Source organism: Haplochromis burtoni, unplaced genomic scaffold, assembly GCF_018398535.1.
Source record: "Haplochromis burtoni strain Fernald_Lab_line unplaced genomic scaffold, NCSU_Asbu1 Contig_630, whole genome shotgun sequence".
In the NCBI taxonomy this organism is placed as follows: domain Eukaryota; kingdom Metazoa; phylum Chordata; class Actinopteri; order Cichliformes; family Cichlidae; genus Haplochromis; species Haplochromis burtoni.
This window is the reverse complement of record NW_024582991.1, coordinates 159374-174306: the sequence shown is the minus strand read 5'-3', so window position 1 is coordinate 174306 and position 14933 is coordinate 159374. Positions and strand designations below refer to the sequence as shown.

At 40.6% G+C, this 14933-nt stretch overlaps 2 protein-coding genes across 10 annotated transcripts in view; both read left to right on the top strand.

The window, feature by feature from the left end:
• als2b (alsin Rho guanine nucleotide exchange factor ALS2 b) overlaps nucleotides 1–7963 on the top strand; it is a 35642-nt gene extending 27679 nt beyond the window's left edge. For all 9 annotated transcript variants that reach the window (XM_042214927.1, XM_005949213.2, XM_005949210.2 and 6 more), the window contains 12 exons: nucleotides 53–130; nucleotides 220–353; nucleotides 437–601; nucleotides 693–810; nucleotides 1235–1392; nucleotides 1589–1705; nucleotides 1795–1971; nucleotides 2073–2130; nucleotides 2523–2584; nucleotides 2695–2844; nucleotides 4162–4258; nucleotides 4340–7963. In XM_042214927.1, coding sequence (XP_042070861.1) covers nucleotides 53–130; nucleotides 220–353; nucleotides 437–601; nucleotides 693–810; nucleotides 1235–1392; nucleotides 1589–1705; nucleotides 1795–1971; nucleotides 2073–2130; nucleotides 2523–2584; nucleotides 2695–2844; nucleotides 4162–4258; nucleotides 4340–4378 — 1353 coding nt within the window. In that variant the 3' untranslated portion in view covers nucleotides 4379–7963. The remainder of the gene's footprint in view (nucleotides 1–52; nucleotides 131–219; nucleotides 354–436; nucleotides 602–692; nucleotides 811–1234; nucleotides 1393–1588; nucleotides 1706–1794; nucleotides 1972–2072; nucleotides 2131–2522; nucleotides 2585–2694; nucleotides 2845–4161; nucleotides 4259–4339) is intronic.
• A 2164-nt stretch (nucleotides 7964–10127) lies between these two features.
• mpp4b (membrane palmitoylated protein 4b) overlaps nucleotides 10128–14933 on the top strand; it is a gene marked incomplete in the record, with an annotated part of 25895 nt that continues 21089 nt past the window's right edge. The window contains 3 exon segments of the mRNA XM_042214924.1: nucleotides 10128–11601; nucleotides 14435–14556; nucleotides 14652–14773. Of these exon segments, the coding sequence (XP_042070858.1) occupies nucleotides 14499–14556; nucleotides 14652–14773 (180 nt within the window).

The window sequence follows — 14933 nt, the reverse complement described above, 5'->3', positions numbered from 1 at the left end:
TATATATATTACAAAAATGTGTGTTTAAAATGGGAGATGATGACTCTTTCAGGGCACTGGTGTCCTTCTGTCAGAGGACGACACGACGTACGAGGGCGAATTCTCAGACGACTGGACCCTCAGTGGAAAGGTAACTAAATATGAATACTTTAAATTTTTTCTTCTAAATCGAATACCGAGTGCAGGTACTTGTTATTAAATGTCCTGGCTCTCCCTCAGGGCGTGCTGACCATGCCCAATGGTGACTACCTGGAGGGCTCCTTCAATGGCGAATGGGGCTCTGGTCTCAAAGTGACGGGCTCCTACTTTAAACCACACCTGTTCGACACCGACAAGGACAAGACCCAAGCCATGTAAGCTCATGAGTGGTCTCATGTTTGTTAAAGCAAACTTTAATTTGTCTGTATATACTTTATATTGTTTGTTGATGCGGCAGGAAGCTGGGTCATCTGTGTGTGTGTGCCGAGGATAAGTGGCCGGCGGTTTTCGAGGAGTGTTGGAGTCAGCTGGGCTGTGAGGCTCCGGGCCGAGGGGAGCCCGAAAAGGCCTGGGAGAATATTGCTGTGGCCCTCACCATCAGCCGGCGACACATCCTGGACAGGTACCACCTGACGCCTTCTTATTGGTCATAAAACTTCTCGTTGAAGTAAAAACATCTCTAATCTAAGATTCCCAATGTTTGTGCATCCCAGTCCGGATGTTTTGTCTCGATCTCACAACAAAACGCTGGAGAGTCTGGAAGTCATCCCGCAGCACGTAGGGCCGATCACCATGGACAGATACAACGCCATCCGCCTCTACCTAATCAAGGTGGGTTCACCGAGTCGACGAAGTAAAAGTACCGGTGGCAATAACAACTGCTGATATACTAACCTGCAAACAGGTTTTTAGAGTATATTGGAGCTCTTTAACTGGCTGAAACTAATGATTATTGTGCTGATTGATTTTTTTTTTTTTTTCTTGATTAGAGCGTTCACTGACTGGTTTGTAATAATTCAAACAATGAGAAATACGACCATAACAACATAAAACTGAAAGTCCTAAATGAATAAGTCTACACATATAATTTTAACAGCTAAAGCTCAAAATCATTAACGCTGAATAAAAATGAATGGGCAGCAAATTCTGGTCATCTTGTTTACCTGATCAGAGTGTTGCAGAGCATTAGAGGGAGGGTTATCGATGAGACCCCTGAACAGGCACAGCATTGACAAAATGATCCTTTGTCCTCCAGGCGTGTGACACTCCGCTGCACCCTCTGGGTCAGCTGCTGGAGAGCCTGGTGGCGGTCTACAGAATGACCTACGTGGGTGTTGGCGCCAACCGTCGGCTCCTGCATCAGGCCGTCAGCGAGATTAAATCTTACCTCAACCGCATCTTCCTGATTGTCAGGTAGTTACTGTGAATGGATCCAATGTCCTTCATGTCTGCATAACAGCCAAGATAGCCTCATAATGTCCTCAGACTGTCAGTAATGCGGAGAGGAGGGGGAACTGTGAGATGAGCTTATTGATTTCAAAGGCAAAAAAACATTTCTCTAGATGACTCTACACGATTTTATTGTATGTTTTTCTTTGCTTTGGTTCAGATTTTTATTCCCAGACCTGCCAGAAGAGGGCGGTCTAATCCCAGAGCCGACCACCGACCTGCAGGAGAAGAATGAGCCCAATTCTACTGATGCCCTGCCGGAGTCTCCCAAACCTGCGTAAGGATGGATCCATGTCCCGCTGCTGCCATATCTCCGGTGAGCGGGCTCTGGTTATTAACGACTTCCTCCGTGTGTTTGTGTTTCAGCCGCGTGGTGAGCAGCTCGGCTCTGCTGCTTCCTGTCCTTCTGCCCCGTCTCTACCCGCCGCTCTTCACCCTCTACGCCCTGGACAAGGAGAGAGAGGACGACGTGTACTGGGAGTGCGTCCTGCGCCTCAACAAGCAGCCCGACCTCGCCCTGCTCGCCTTCCTGGGCGTCCAGCAGTACGTCAGAGCTGAACATGCGGCTGTAGAAGAGTTTGTTTTTATTTTATGCAGATCCATAAATACTACTACTTCTTCTTCTTCTGTTTTCCTCCTGTCAGAAAGTTTTGGCCCGTTTCCATCCCAGCATCTTTGCCTGCGCCTGGCGAGAAGCAACTGGTATCATTTTGTTCATATTTTCCAAAACTAGCTCAGATGTTTTGGGGCTGTGCTGACATTGATTGTGTTTGTTAATTTCCTTTAACTTGTTTTGTTTTGGATTTTTTTCTTTTTACTTAATCTTAATCTTAAGTTAAATATTTGCTAATTTACACATGACACTGTTAAAGACAATTCATCTCAAAGGTAAAAGATCCTGTTTAGTTCATTTTTATGATGGGTTTAAACTGATAGTGATCTCTCAGTTCAGTCTTTTAAGTCTCCTTACTGTTCTTAAGAATTTTATTTCTGTAGTACTTTTTTAAAGACAAAGGGGGTGAGGGGATGTTGTTTGCATCCATTATTGTTATAAAGATGTAAAGCGTGTTTGTTCTGCTGTGCGACTTGTCCAGGTCATCTCCAGCACCAAAGACGCCTGCTTTGCTTCTGCAGTGGAAACACTACAGCAGATCAGGTACGGCTCCATTCAACGGCTTCTAATACTTTTAAAGAAAATACAGCAGAGGGGAGGGGCAGTGGTTGGTTCCTTCATCCTTCATCTAGAAGTCCTCTTTTCTTTTGCAGCACAACCTTCACGCCATCAGACAAGCTGCAGGTGATCCAGCTCACTTTCGAGGAGATCACACAGGAGGTCCAGGCGCTTCTGAAGCAGGACTTCCTGTGGTCCATGGACGACCTCTTCCCTGTCTTCCTCTATGTAGTACTACGAGCGCGGTGAGCATTGAACCACAGAAAAAGCACAGTAATGCACATATTTACAGAAATAAATGGCGATAATAAGGTATGGGCAGAAACACAAGCAGTGGAGAATGGCTTAAAAAAACTGCAAGGGCTTTTGCTATTTTTGTAAGCATAACCAAAAGTTTTAGGTTTCAGCTTCTTAAATGTGGAGGTTGTTCTACGTGATGGTGGGGAAGGCAATTTTAGTCAATAATACTACTGTTCAACTTATTCAAAGACCTACACCCATCCCAGCTGCTCTCAAATGACTTGACAGTTGTAGCAGATCAGTGACATGCTTCACAGAACGGAGTTTGCACTATAAACATGAGAAAATGTACACTTATTGGCCACTTCATTAGGCACACCTGATCAACTGCTCATTAATGCAAATATCTAATCAGCCAGTCGCATGCTTTTAAGTATGGAGACGTGCTCGAGTTCAAACTGAACATCAGAATAAGGAAGAAGGATCACTTCAGTGATTTTATGTGGCATGGTGGTTATTCTGAGCATTTCAGAAACTGCTGATCTAGATTTTCCCCAACACATATTGTGGTCTCTAGAGGTCTGAAAAAGAAAATAATCCATTGAGCAGCAGTGAAAATGTCTTGCTGATGCCAGACTCCTTCAAACTGATAGTAAAGCAACAGTAACTCAATTAACAACTTGTTACAACCACACCAGGTGCCACTCCTCTCAGCTACTAACAGGAAACTTTGGCTACAAATCGCTCAGTCTCACCAAAATTGGACAATAGAAGACTGGAAAAACATCATCTGGTCTGATGAGTCTTGGTTTCACCAACATTACAGTCAGAATTTTGCCTCACTGCCTCATATCAATGTGTCAGGACCAAAATCTCTAAGCAATGTTTCCAGCACCTTGTTGATTCTATGCCATGAAGAGTGAAAGAAGCTCTGAACCAAGAAGAGGGACAAACTTTTAACTAGGAAGGTGTACCTAATGACTTTGTGGTATGCGAGTGTGGAGCATATCCCCATGCAGTACACACATACACATGAGAAACAAATGTCTTGGATTGTCTTTTAGAACAGAGTGAGTCATTTTATATTTGTCAGATAATCCATCATCAAACATGGTCAAGATTTTCAGCTCAGTGGCTGAAATGAGTGAAAATGAGGCAGAGCAGAAGAGCTAGTGGCTACCATTTGCTAGGTCCACATATGGCACCTCATGGTGGACTCTTTTAGCGTCACAGCCTTGGTACAATACGAGAAACTGGACATGACGAGCAAGGAGCAGATCTGACTCAAAGGTTGGCTTTTTTTTTTTTCTTTCTCTCTTCAGTATCAGGAACCTCGGTTCTGAGGTCAGTCTGATCGAAGACCTGATGGACCCCTGCGTCCAGCACGGAGAACACGGCATTATGTTCACCACCCTCAAGGTAACGCACATGCAGCTCACGCTGCTTTGTCTGCAAGCGTTTCAAAACTTTTAGGTCACTCAGGTATCTCTCCCCCTGCAGGCCTGCTACTACCAGATCCAGCATGAGAAGGTCACTTAAGACGAGACTGCTGCTAAGTCCTCGGTGACCTTCATGCTGCTGATTTTCCACTCCCCTCCTCTCAGCTCCAGTAGCCGGGCATGAGGATGACTGACAGGGAGGAGGAGGGGTCATAAGAACAGGTCATCGAATGCTGCTTGGACACATCCCGTCACAGACCCTCCCTCCCTGAAACACTCATCATCCACAGGTGATGAAGGTAGAAATGTGGCCGTGATGACAGACGCGAGCACAGTCGCACTATCCATGTGGGTGGAGTTGGGGAATAAAGATGACTGTTATTAAATCACCTTTAGCAGGGAGGGAGTGCAAAGTTTGTCTGTGGGATACCGGACCTCATTTTTTCTCCTTAAAATTTTTAATCTTAAAAAAAAAAAACAGTAAATCTGGAAACATGAATTATTTTCAGTGAAAGCTACATGAAGAGGAAGTAACTCTATAAACTGTGGATTCATAAACTTTATAATCTGAGATGGATGCCTACGGTTAGTGGCTGTTAGGCACTGCAGGGGGGGAGCCGGTCCTGAAGGAAGTTTTTTTTGTTTTGTTTTGTTTTGTTTTGTTTTGTTTTTTTTGCAAGTAAAACTGACACTTGTTCAAAATTTCTTTGGAGAGGATTTATCTGGGCAAGCTGACTGCCCATTTTCATACTGTATTTAAAGAAAGAACGTGTTACAGCATCAGTGAATGGACCTGAATCTAAACAGTTGCTTATAAAAAAAAATTTTTATTTCTTCATTTGAAGCCGGATTGTTGACTTGAAAGCATACTCACACGTCCTCTGAACATAACCTCAGACTGTTACATTTAAAATGCGTATCCTTCCTCTGGCCTTTAGTGCATACATTATTAGGTGTCTGTTTTTTGGGGGATATCAGCTGTAGAGATGCTCAACTTGTGGTGCTCAAAGCAGCAAAGCAAATGCGTTTAAATATCTTGTAAGTAAGACTGAAAAACTTTTTGTTTCACCTCCTCTCGCCTCACATCACTGTCACTCACAGCAGCTGCTGACTTGATGAGGATTTAGTTGCTTTTCATGCCATTTAAAAGTGGTATCTAAGGTAAAATCAAAAGCGACTTCACCACCACTTTGGAGTCTTTGGCTCAATTACAGAAGCACATTTGCGATCATGTGGGTCTTTACCTATCTGTGATCTGCAAATACCTGAACTAATTTTCTGACATATCATCAAAACAGATCCTGAAAAGACTTTCTGGAAAAAGCTTAATTTACTTCCTGCTTCTGCTAACACCAGCATGTTACTGGTTACAGAGCCGTCACTTTAATCGTCTACACAGCAGGTTCTGTTACCATTAACGAGGCTTCAGAAATGAGGTCTAATTTTAGAAATCATGATCTGGGTATTTTAATAAAATGGTGGAACTATTTTCTTTGACCACCTACAGACCAAACAAGCTAACATCAGAGCTCAGCCAAGCGGCTGCCGTCCATGTTTGTCCTGTCATATGATACTTCTTTCTGCACAGGGATCCATTTCCAGGTGTACTGGGAGCAGTGGTGGTTGGAAGAACAAACAAAGTTCCTGTAGTCTAGAAATTGATGAGTTTTCAAGACTTCTTAATGCCTTGAGCACCACAAGGTGTGCAGTGCCACCTGGTTTGTTTTATGTTCATAAGATTAAAGAGAAGACTTATACCTTTAGAGGAAACAATAAAAAAAAAACAACCAGCACTGCAGGCCAGAGGAAAAATATGTATTTAATGTTTTCTTTTGTTTTTTTTAAGATGAGCTATTCATTATTCAGTCCACAGAAATGTCTTTTCATTGACAGCGTTTTGCAGGAGGTGTCTTTGGTTTGTATTTCTGAGCCCAGTGTTCGCAGGACAGTCTTACAGCTCTGCAAGATGGTGGTAGGAAGTGGAAATTTGGCGCTTTTGGAGAACCTGTGTTGCTCTTTATTACAGTCTTATTTATTAGTCTCACTAATAAAAAAATAAGGATTCGAATCTTTAATCTTAGGAGTTGAGGACAAGATGTGTTTTTTTTTTTTTTTAAATGTTATTCCCAAAAAAGCTGAAAATTCCTTCTGCTTTTTAGAGATAAGTTTTGTTTTGTTTTTTTACAGTACAATGACAGTGACGTTGTACAATTCACTTATGTTGTATTAACGCTACCTGACGGTTTGTTTCCACTCTTTCTTACCACCTGAGAAGCTTTCTCGTTCATCACTGCTTCATTTTGAGCAACTAGCCATCCACTTCCTCGCTCTGTGGTTACACTTTTTAGCTTTATGCAAATCAGCAGTGTCTGTAACCTTTCCCTAATGTGAAGACATATTTAGCATCTCTTTTGTTCATTTCTTGTTTGAAATGTTTGCAGAAACTCATTTTGCTGGATTGTTTGTAGAAATCGTCCTTTAGCAGTATGCAGAGACGTTTGATTTGTATGCTGCAGGAAGCTGCAAATATCCTGACAGTGTTTCTATTAATCATGTGGAGGCAGGCCATACAGCCAAGGAAGGAAACTAACCACCAGCTAAAGGTCTAAACCTCACTGATCTGCAAAATAATCAATGCAAGCGGTCCAATGTGAATTCTGATTTAATCACAAGAAGGCCAGAAATGTGTATTTTGCCTTTTGCGAGTGATGTCTGAGCCGAGAAGCAGGCCGCTTTAACGTTGCTGTTATAGATATAATAGAGTTCAAAGCTTCGCACCATCTGCTAATGCTGCCCCCCACCCCCAACCATCAGGCACTGTTGCTTACTTGTGATCTGCGTCACACATGCCACTTTAAAAAGGGATTAAGAGGGGATTCTTCCTTTTGTTGCTGTTCATGCCCTGGTCTGATAGTTTTGACAATAGAAATAGCAGCAGATCAGAGGTAAAGCCGCTGCTCTCGCCCTGCGGGATATTCGAAAATCAAGCAGAAAATTGTTTGTCAGAGGTTGTAAAATTTAAACCTGCTCATGGGAACTTCTTATACTGTTGAACCTAAACTGATATGTGATGATGTTGCTGCTTGTATCTGAGGTGAAGTGCGGTCCTCACACGTGCAGTAAAAATCATTTTATAATCTTCCGTCTGTGTTCATGAGCCCAAATGTGCTCGATCCTCGTGGAAATGAAGCAGTATTGTCTTTTTTTCGAGTTCACCGAGTTCATCCCTAGAATGCATCCTACACACTTTAGCCTTTGGGTTTAACATTTATTTGATGTTTAAGCCAGGCTCTGTTCTTATTTCACTGACTAGAGAAGGCGCCCTCGGGTGTTCTTCAGCATCATCTCTTGTATATTTTATTCAGCTTAAATTTGAAGGCTGACATGATTCACTGCTGCCTATGAAAACAGTTTTTTCTGACAGTGACGCGGCTGACTTTGAAACCAGATTACTGATGTAGTGGTTGTTCACACACTGACTTTATTTAGTCCAGACTGAGTGGAGTGTTTTTGTGCTAAGTGTAAACTGAAGGAAGCGCTGATGTTTTAAACCCTGCAGCTGGTTAACCAACTGCACCAACGGCTGTTTTGTCAACGGGCCCACCTGTGTCTTTTGCACAATGTCAAACGTGTTGTACTTTTAATTGATGACAAAGGGCAATAAAATCATTTTGGTGGAAATCCACTTAGGTGTTTTGCCTCCATTGTCTGTCTTCCTACCTTCCTTCCTTCCTTCCTTCCTTCGCACCCACTTATTGTGGAGATGTTGCTGCAATCAGGCTACTCGACTCGGCTACAGTGACTTTTGTGGGAGGTGAATGAATTCTTCTGCAAGACATTTCTGCCTCGAGTCCCTACGAGAGGACCTGGGTGCTGTGGTGGAAAAGCAGCTAGTGATTGAAAACTTGTAAATGAAAATGCTATTCTACAAAGTAAAGTTTTCCAAATTTGAGTATATATATTTTTTTTAATGAAATTTTTAATTAAAATGCAATAATCCAGTTCTCTTATTTAAAATAAAATCATATGGGCTTCCTGTGTGCAAATATAAATAGAAAATTTTATGTTTTTTGTAAGTTATATCACACTGTACAGTCTAAAGTACTGAAATGGTAATTTATTATTTTTTTTATTAAATTTGAAAATTTTAAAAATCTATATTTAAGTCCCAATGAAAAGCCTGAATCTCATGCTCTTTGTAACGTGTTGATGGGTCAGCCACAGTGAAGCATTCACACGCTGTGCATCACTGGCAAAAGTTACGTCTGTTGCATACTAGCTCTCATGATTGCTTCTGCAACTTTATCATCTTGTGAGATGGGGTATAAAATTTTGTGAAGAATTCATGATTAATAAAAAAAAGCTCTCCTGTTACAGGCACCACAGGCTGCTAAAATGTAAACTTCTTTTCTTTTTGCTAAACTTGGCAACGTATTTATTTTCACATACATGTGAATGTTAAAAGTAACCCAGCAAAAATTTGGATACTGTATTGGAATAATAATATGTTCCACATCAAATATATAACATTTCATTGAATATACATTTTAGTTGTATTTTTTTAAAATCAGTTTTAAATTGCACATATAATTTAGTAAAACAAAATGCGTGTCATTTGCAGCCTTTTCCTTAAACTGGAATTTATCCGTATGCCTGCTGTTGCATCTTTTTTTTTTCCTTTTGTACAAAGTGGTCAACTTCACACATAATGAGATGAAAAATATAGAGGAGCAACCCTGCATATATACTCAATGATAATATAATAAAAAAGATATTCTCAGTAATTGCAATATTTATATTTTATTTAAAAATTTGTAACAAAAAATCTGAACACAAGAAAAAAATGACAATCCTACAGAACTGATTGTAAAATACTGTCACTTGTATGTACAATCTCAAATAACCATATACATGTTTGAGATTTTTTTTAACTTGAAATTGCAACTCACAATCTTACATCCTCCACTGTCAAACAGGTAACTGTCAAGTTGTCCTCACAGAGAAAAATAAGGAATTACAAACACAAAACAAGGAAAAGTACATTTTAAGGAGTGATTTGAAAGTAGATGGTGGGCTTAGGTCCTCTGCTAACTGTGGGAAAATTTTGGAGGTTCTCAGTAAATTTGTATTGTAGGTGGAATCAAGTCCATGCTCATAATAAAAGATTTCTTTCTATATAGTGCTGTGCAAAAGTCTTGACCCACCCTTCATTTGTTTGTGTTTTGATTTAAGTTTTTGTTGTATGTTGCTCAGAAAATGGTGCAGTGATTTAATAAAACATGTAAACATACAAGAGCAAAAACAATTCATCCAATTTTAACAAGCTTGAAAATCAATATTTGTGTGTTTGGCATTATTTTCATGCTAAAGAAGGAAACCGTCACCAATCAGATGTTTTTAAATGGTATTACACGGGTGATCAAAATCTAATGGTGCTTGTGTGGTTCCTCTCTCCTGACCTCCCCTGTTCATGCTGTACATACTGTACATATCTCTCCATCAGACCAGAGTTTCAATCCAGTTCTTATGTAATTTGGCCTTTTATCCCTGTTTCTCCTCCTTAAGAACAGTTGGGTTCTTTGCTAAGTTGTCTGTTATGTGTAAACATGACACTGGCTCATTTATCGAGCTAGGTGCCTTTTTTATGCCTGAATGATTCGTAGTGTTAAGGGGCTTAAACAAACAAACAAAAAGATTCCTCTGAAAATGTTCAGATACAAGGACTGGACTAAAAAGAACAGAAAAGCTTTTATTTTTAAGCCAAATGTTCTTCAAGGAGCCTGAAGAACTATTCCTCAAGACTACTACAAAAAATAAATAAATAAATAATCAAAATATTTGTACACAATACTGTCTCACTGTGTTTAATCCAGTGTAATGAGTGTGGTGCATTTGATCCTTTGATTTTGGTAAAGTTACTGAGTTTTAAATGAGCTGGATGCCGGAGGTGGAATTCAAGAAATTTTCAACAGTCCAAACACGATGAGAAGAAGGCATGTTCTGTTTGCGATGGAAAATATTTTAATGTGCAACATTTCTTAGTTGGAGACCTTGGTCATCACACCCAGGGTACAGGTGGAATTCCTTGTGATCGAGGACAGATTCTCCTTTCAAGTTTAATGAAAGGACCTCAACTTTGGAAACTGATTGGTTAAGGAAGTAATTAACATCATATAGACAAGCAATAATATTGAACGAGGGGAACGTATAGTGGTGTATCATCTGTATAACAGCGGATGATAATCTGTACTTGCAGATTATCTGATCCATGGGAAGTAGATGGAGAATAATAACAATGTGATAGACTTTAAAAAATTAATAATTATGGTTCATACTTGTGGATGTGTCTAATGAGGTATTTTGTTTTAGGTACTTCATTGTCAAGTATAAAAATATATACTTTTGTACTTTCACTTAAGCAAATTGGAGTCTAAACTGTCTTTTTTCAGTACTTCTTAAAACAGTTACTCACTATAACTGTTTTTGTAGGAAAGGTCATAGTTGGAAGGTATTTTGAGAAGATTTTCACTTTTAATAACAGATGTTCCTTTTTTACAGGTCAAAAAGAGCTTGTTGCATGTCAAGGGTGGCTCAATAAATCCCACTGGCATCACTGCTCTTTTTTTTTCTGCTGGAAGGGGGAAAATCCATCCGGCGTATCCAGATCCTTAAACAATAATCTCAGTGTTTTGGGTACAATGAGATGCCTTAGACCTGTTTTCATGTGGAGGGAGTGGAGATCTTGTTGATTTTCAGTAGGAATTGGATTACCAATCAGGGGATTATATTCACTCCTGCCAGATTTTTTTCTTCCCCCAGCTGGTGAGGAAGATTATCTGATTCTCTAATTACTCTTTTAGGTCTTTTTCAGCCTTAAAACCTGCTACCTCTGTGTCCTTTGTTGACTTTCCCGATGGTTTATTGTAGAAAAAGTGCAATGTAACATTCATAAACTCTCTCGTTTCTCTTGAAGTAACTGCTTCTCCCTTTTCTTTCAGCCCTCCTCCGTGTGCGTTGATAGAAGCTGAAAAAGTTAAGAAGATTTGGCAGCTCAGCAGCAACCAGCCAGCCAGTGAGGGAGGAACAGGTTTCCGGTGGCCAGAGGCAGGCGGCTCACTTGCCTGGGATTAAGTGGGATCGGGAGGGATTACAGCCCTCCCTCTCTCTCTCTCTCCCGTTCAGCTCGATGAAAGCGTAGCGCTCTGTCTGCTCTCCTGGGAATATTTTCCCATCATATAAACATTTACCTGCTGCTGTGCTGGAGCTGACACCGGCAGGAGGAGGGTGACGGCGCGAGGAGTCCTCGAGGCTGCAGGTGTAGCGGTAAGCTTCGCCAGGGTTGATTTGTTTGAAGAGAGGAGGGCTTGGATTGGAGGAAGGCCACAGGGATCATCCCGGATAGGTGTTTACTCCTTGAGGAGATCCTACTGGTTTATTCCTTAAAAATATCCACTTTTCCAGCAGCTATTTGCTCTGTCACGTCTGTCTACCCTCACCCGTTCACTAACTTCACCCTCACAGTGGCTATGTGAGTATTTACAGACATATTGGGGAAACAAAGGCAAAAAACTCCTCTCAGCATTATTCTTTGGTTTTATTATTCGTGCCAATATTGAGATGATTTATAAACTCTGTATTGGCAGCTGCTGTCAGGTGTGTGCCTTCGAGCACTGATCCTGTTCGCGCTGGCTGCTGGAGCTGTGGTTGCACCTCTGCATGCTCATAAATGTGGTCCTAAAAGTTTTAACTGCACGTTTCACAGATGTTTTGCAAATTAACTGAAAGTTTGAACAAATCAAGTCTGAACCTGATTATGTGTGTAGAAAGGTTTTAATGTCATGCATGTAGATGATGAAATCACCTAAAGACCAGCATCATCGAACGTTTTGGGGAATGAAAAGGGTGCTGCATGTATTTGTGCTTCTGTCAAATTTTGACATTATGGTTTTTGGTTGTTAGGCTGCTGTACAGTTGTAGGGCATCTGCGGACCTTTTAAAAGTGACAAATTTAAAATCTTTAACCTTCTAACATCCACCAGATCACCTGTGACCCATGTCGGTTCAGGGCTGATTTAATGTCCATCTAATGTCCACCTCTAACTCTGACAGAAAAACTGTGACAAAACTAACAAAAGAACAAAAATCTTATAAACAGTTCATTGCATAATGACTGAAACCAGCCCATTGAATGAACAATGGGCTGGGAGGTCAGTTCCTTGATCATATAGGTTGGGGAAACGTTTCTCCCACTGAAAACGCTATGTCCAGATGAACAGAATCAACCTTTTGACACAGTTTATCATATTCTGATGGCTGCTTCCAGTAGGACAACACAACATGTCACAAAGCTCAAAATCATCTCAAACTGGAGGAGAGGAGGAGATTGACATCATGGATGTGCAGCCAACAAATCAGCAGTAACTGTTTGATGCTGTCATTTCAACATGGTCCAAAAGTTTCCAGCAACTTGGACTTATTTTTTGGGCAACAAAAGAATCAATGCTGTGCCAGGAAGAGTTAAAGCAAGTCTGAAGGTAAAAGGACATCCAATTCATGCATATCTGGGTTAGGTAAGAAAGGCGTAAATCTTACTATAGCCACGTTTGATGTGGTGTGTTTCCTTCCTGATGGATGGTACTGTCTAAATATTCATGTACTTCACATGGAGAGCTAGGGATATCGTAGACTCTATACAGGGAAGTCACAGTAAACTGAAGGCAGTTGGAGTTGTTGTAGTGTTATTAGTACATCTGTATTGTCTTTTTTTTTTTTAATGCAAACCTCTTTTCTGTGCCAGAGCTCAGTTTTAGCAATAAACATTTAACAAGACTTCAGATTCACTCAAATAAACTATTTGTTCTTTTCTTTTCTTTTCTTTTCTTTTCTTTTCTTTTCTTTTCTTTTCTTTTCTTTTCTTTTCTTTTCTTTCTGAATATTTGACTTTTTAGCCCTAACCCTAAAATAGCTGTGGGTGATCTGGTGGATGTTAAGAAGTGAAGCTCATCTTTTAAAGCTGTACCAGCAGACCTTGTGACGTTTCTTGCTTTTTAAAATCTTTTCAAAGACCCGGCCGCTCATGACGTGACAGATGTCAACGGTTTTCATGAGACTCGAGTGACAAGAGAATAAATCTGAGCTCGTTTAAATCGGCGCATGCTATTGTTTTGTGCAGCGCTTCTCAAACTTTGGAGTTAATGCAGGAGGACATGGATGCTCTGGATTACTGAACCCCTGATTTGTTTTTTAAACCCTGTGAAGTCTGACTGTCACCTTAGCTTTCATGTTTTTGAAAAAAGGAAAAAAAATGCACTTTTTTTTTGGAAAGAAACTAAACTTTGCCATCTTTTTGCAAAGAACTACTTTGTTATAGCTTAGGCTTGAGGGTTAGGAGTATTTAGACCTCCCAGGGTTAACTGCGGTGAAAAAGATTACACCAGATGTAGCTGCTGGTTGTAAAATCCCTGGATAAGATGGAGCTGATGGAGCTCTTTTATTCACTCCTGATATTTTTGCACTAAATAAAAACAGGCTTATAGAGGTTTCAACGCAACTGTTTCATTATCTGAGTAGAAACGTGAGAGTCAAAGGCTCAGATGGTGTTTTGTACAGACTAGTAAGACACAAAAACACAATGCAAAACTAGACAAATGCCACAAGCTGCAGCAACTTCAGAGCTAATGAAGCCTAAAACATCAGAGTAAGTCATCCTGTCAGCCAGATGCTGCTAATCAAATGCACTTGATTGACTGAATAATTAATAAGTGTGAGTACTTCTATAAATCAGGGTGTTGGGGTAAAATTCACCCTAAGATCAGACCGTGCACTGCTCAAACTGGCCTTTTGTGAAATGACCACCTGTTAAACCTGCAGACCCTCTCCTTCACCCTGCTGAGTCCTCGGTAGCTCTGAGGAACAAAGTCTGCTTTTACTTCACATGTTGTATAATTATTGTAATAATTATTATCATAGTAATTGTTATTATTATCAATACTAAGTGGTTTAAGGTTTCCATATATGTAAGGGATATAATATACAGAATATAAAGAGTTAAAACTCAATCAGCTCCACCTTAAAAAGCTCCAGCTCTATGAATCGTCTGATCTAATATTTCAGGATACTTTTGCACAAATCTTATAATAAACTGATTTTTCTCCAGGTTACTGCCCGTCCTGGCGAGCAGCAGCAGGTGGTCAGGGTCAAAGGTCAAGCTTTCTGTAACCATGAGGCAGGCGGTGGAGGCTCAGGTGTTAAATCCGCACTGTGAGTTGGGAGAACACGGTCAGTAGGAGTGTTTTATGGTTTAATGATAATGTGCTTACACACGTTAACCACAGATTCAGCCTTCTGCTAACGTGTCTGAGTTTGTGCTGCAGGTTTGCGTCAGATCCTGTCTGACGTCATAGAGGAGGTGAGGCAGTCTGTGAGTCAGGACATCGACGGAGCAGAGATCCTCCACAGTCTGCTTAACGCCGCCTGGCTGCAGTCACTTCTCAAGGTCTGAAAACTTGAAAAACAGAATTAAAAATCCTGGTTTCAGCGGTTAGTTTTCAGCGTTCCTCATTATACAGGGTGGGCCATTTATATGGATACACCGTGATAACATGGGAATGGTTGGTGATATTAAAGTCCTGTTTGTGGCACATTAGTATATGTGA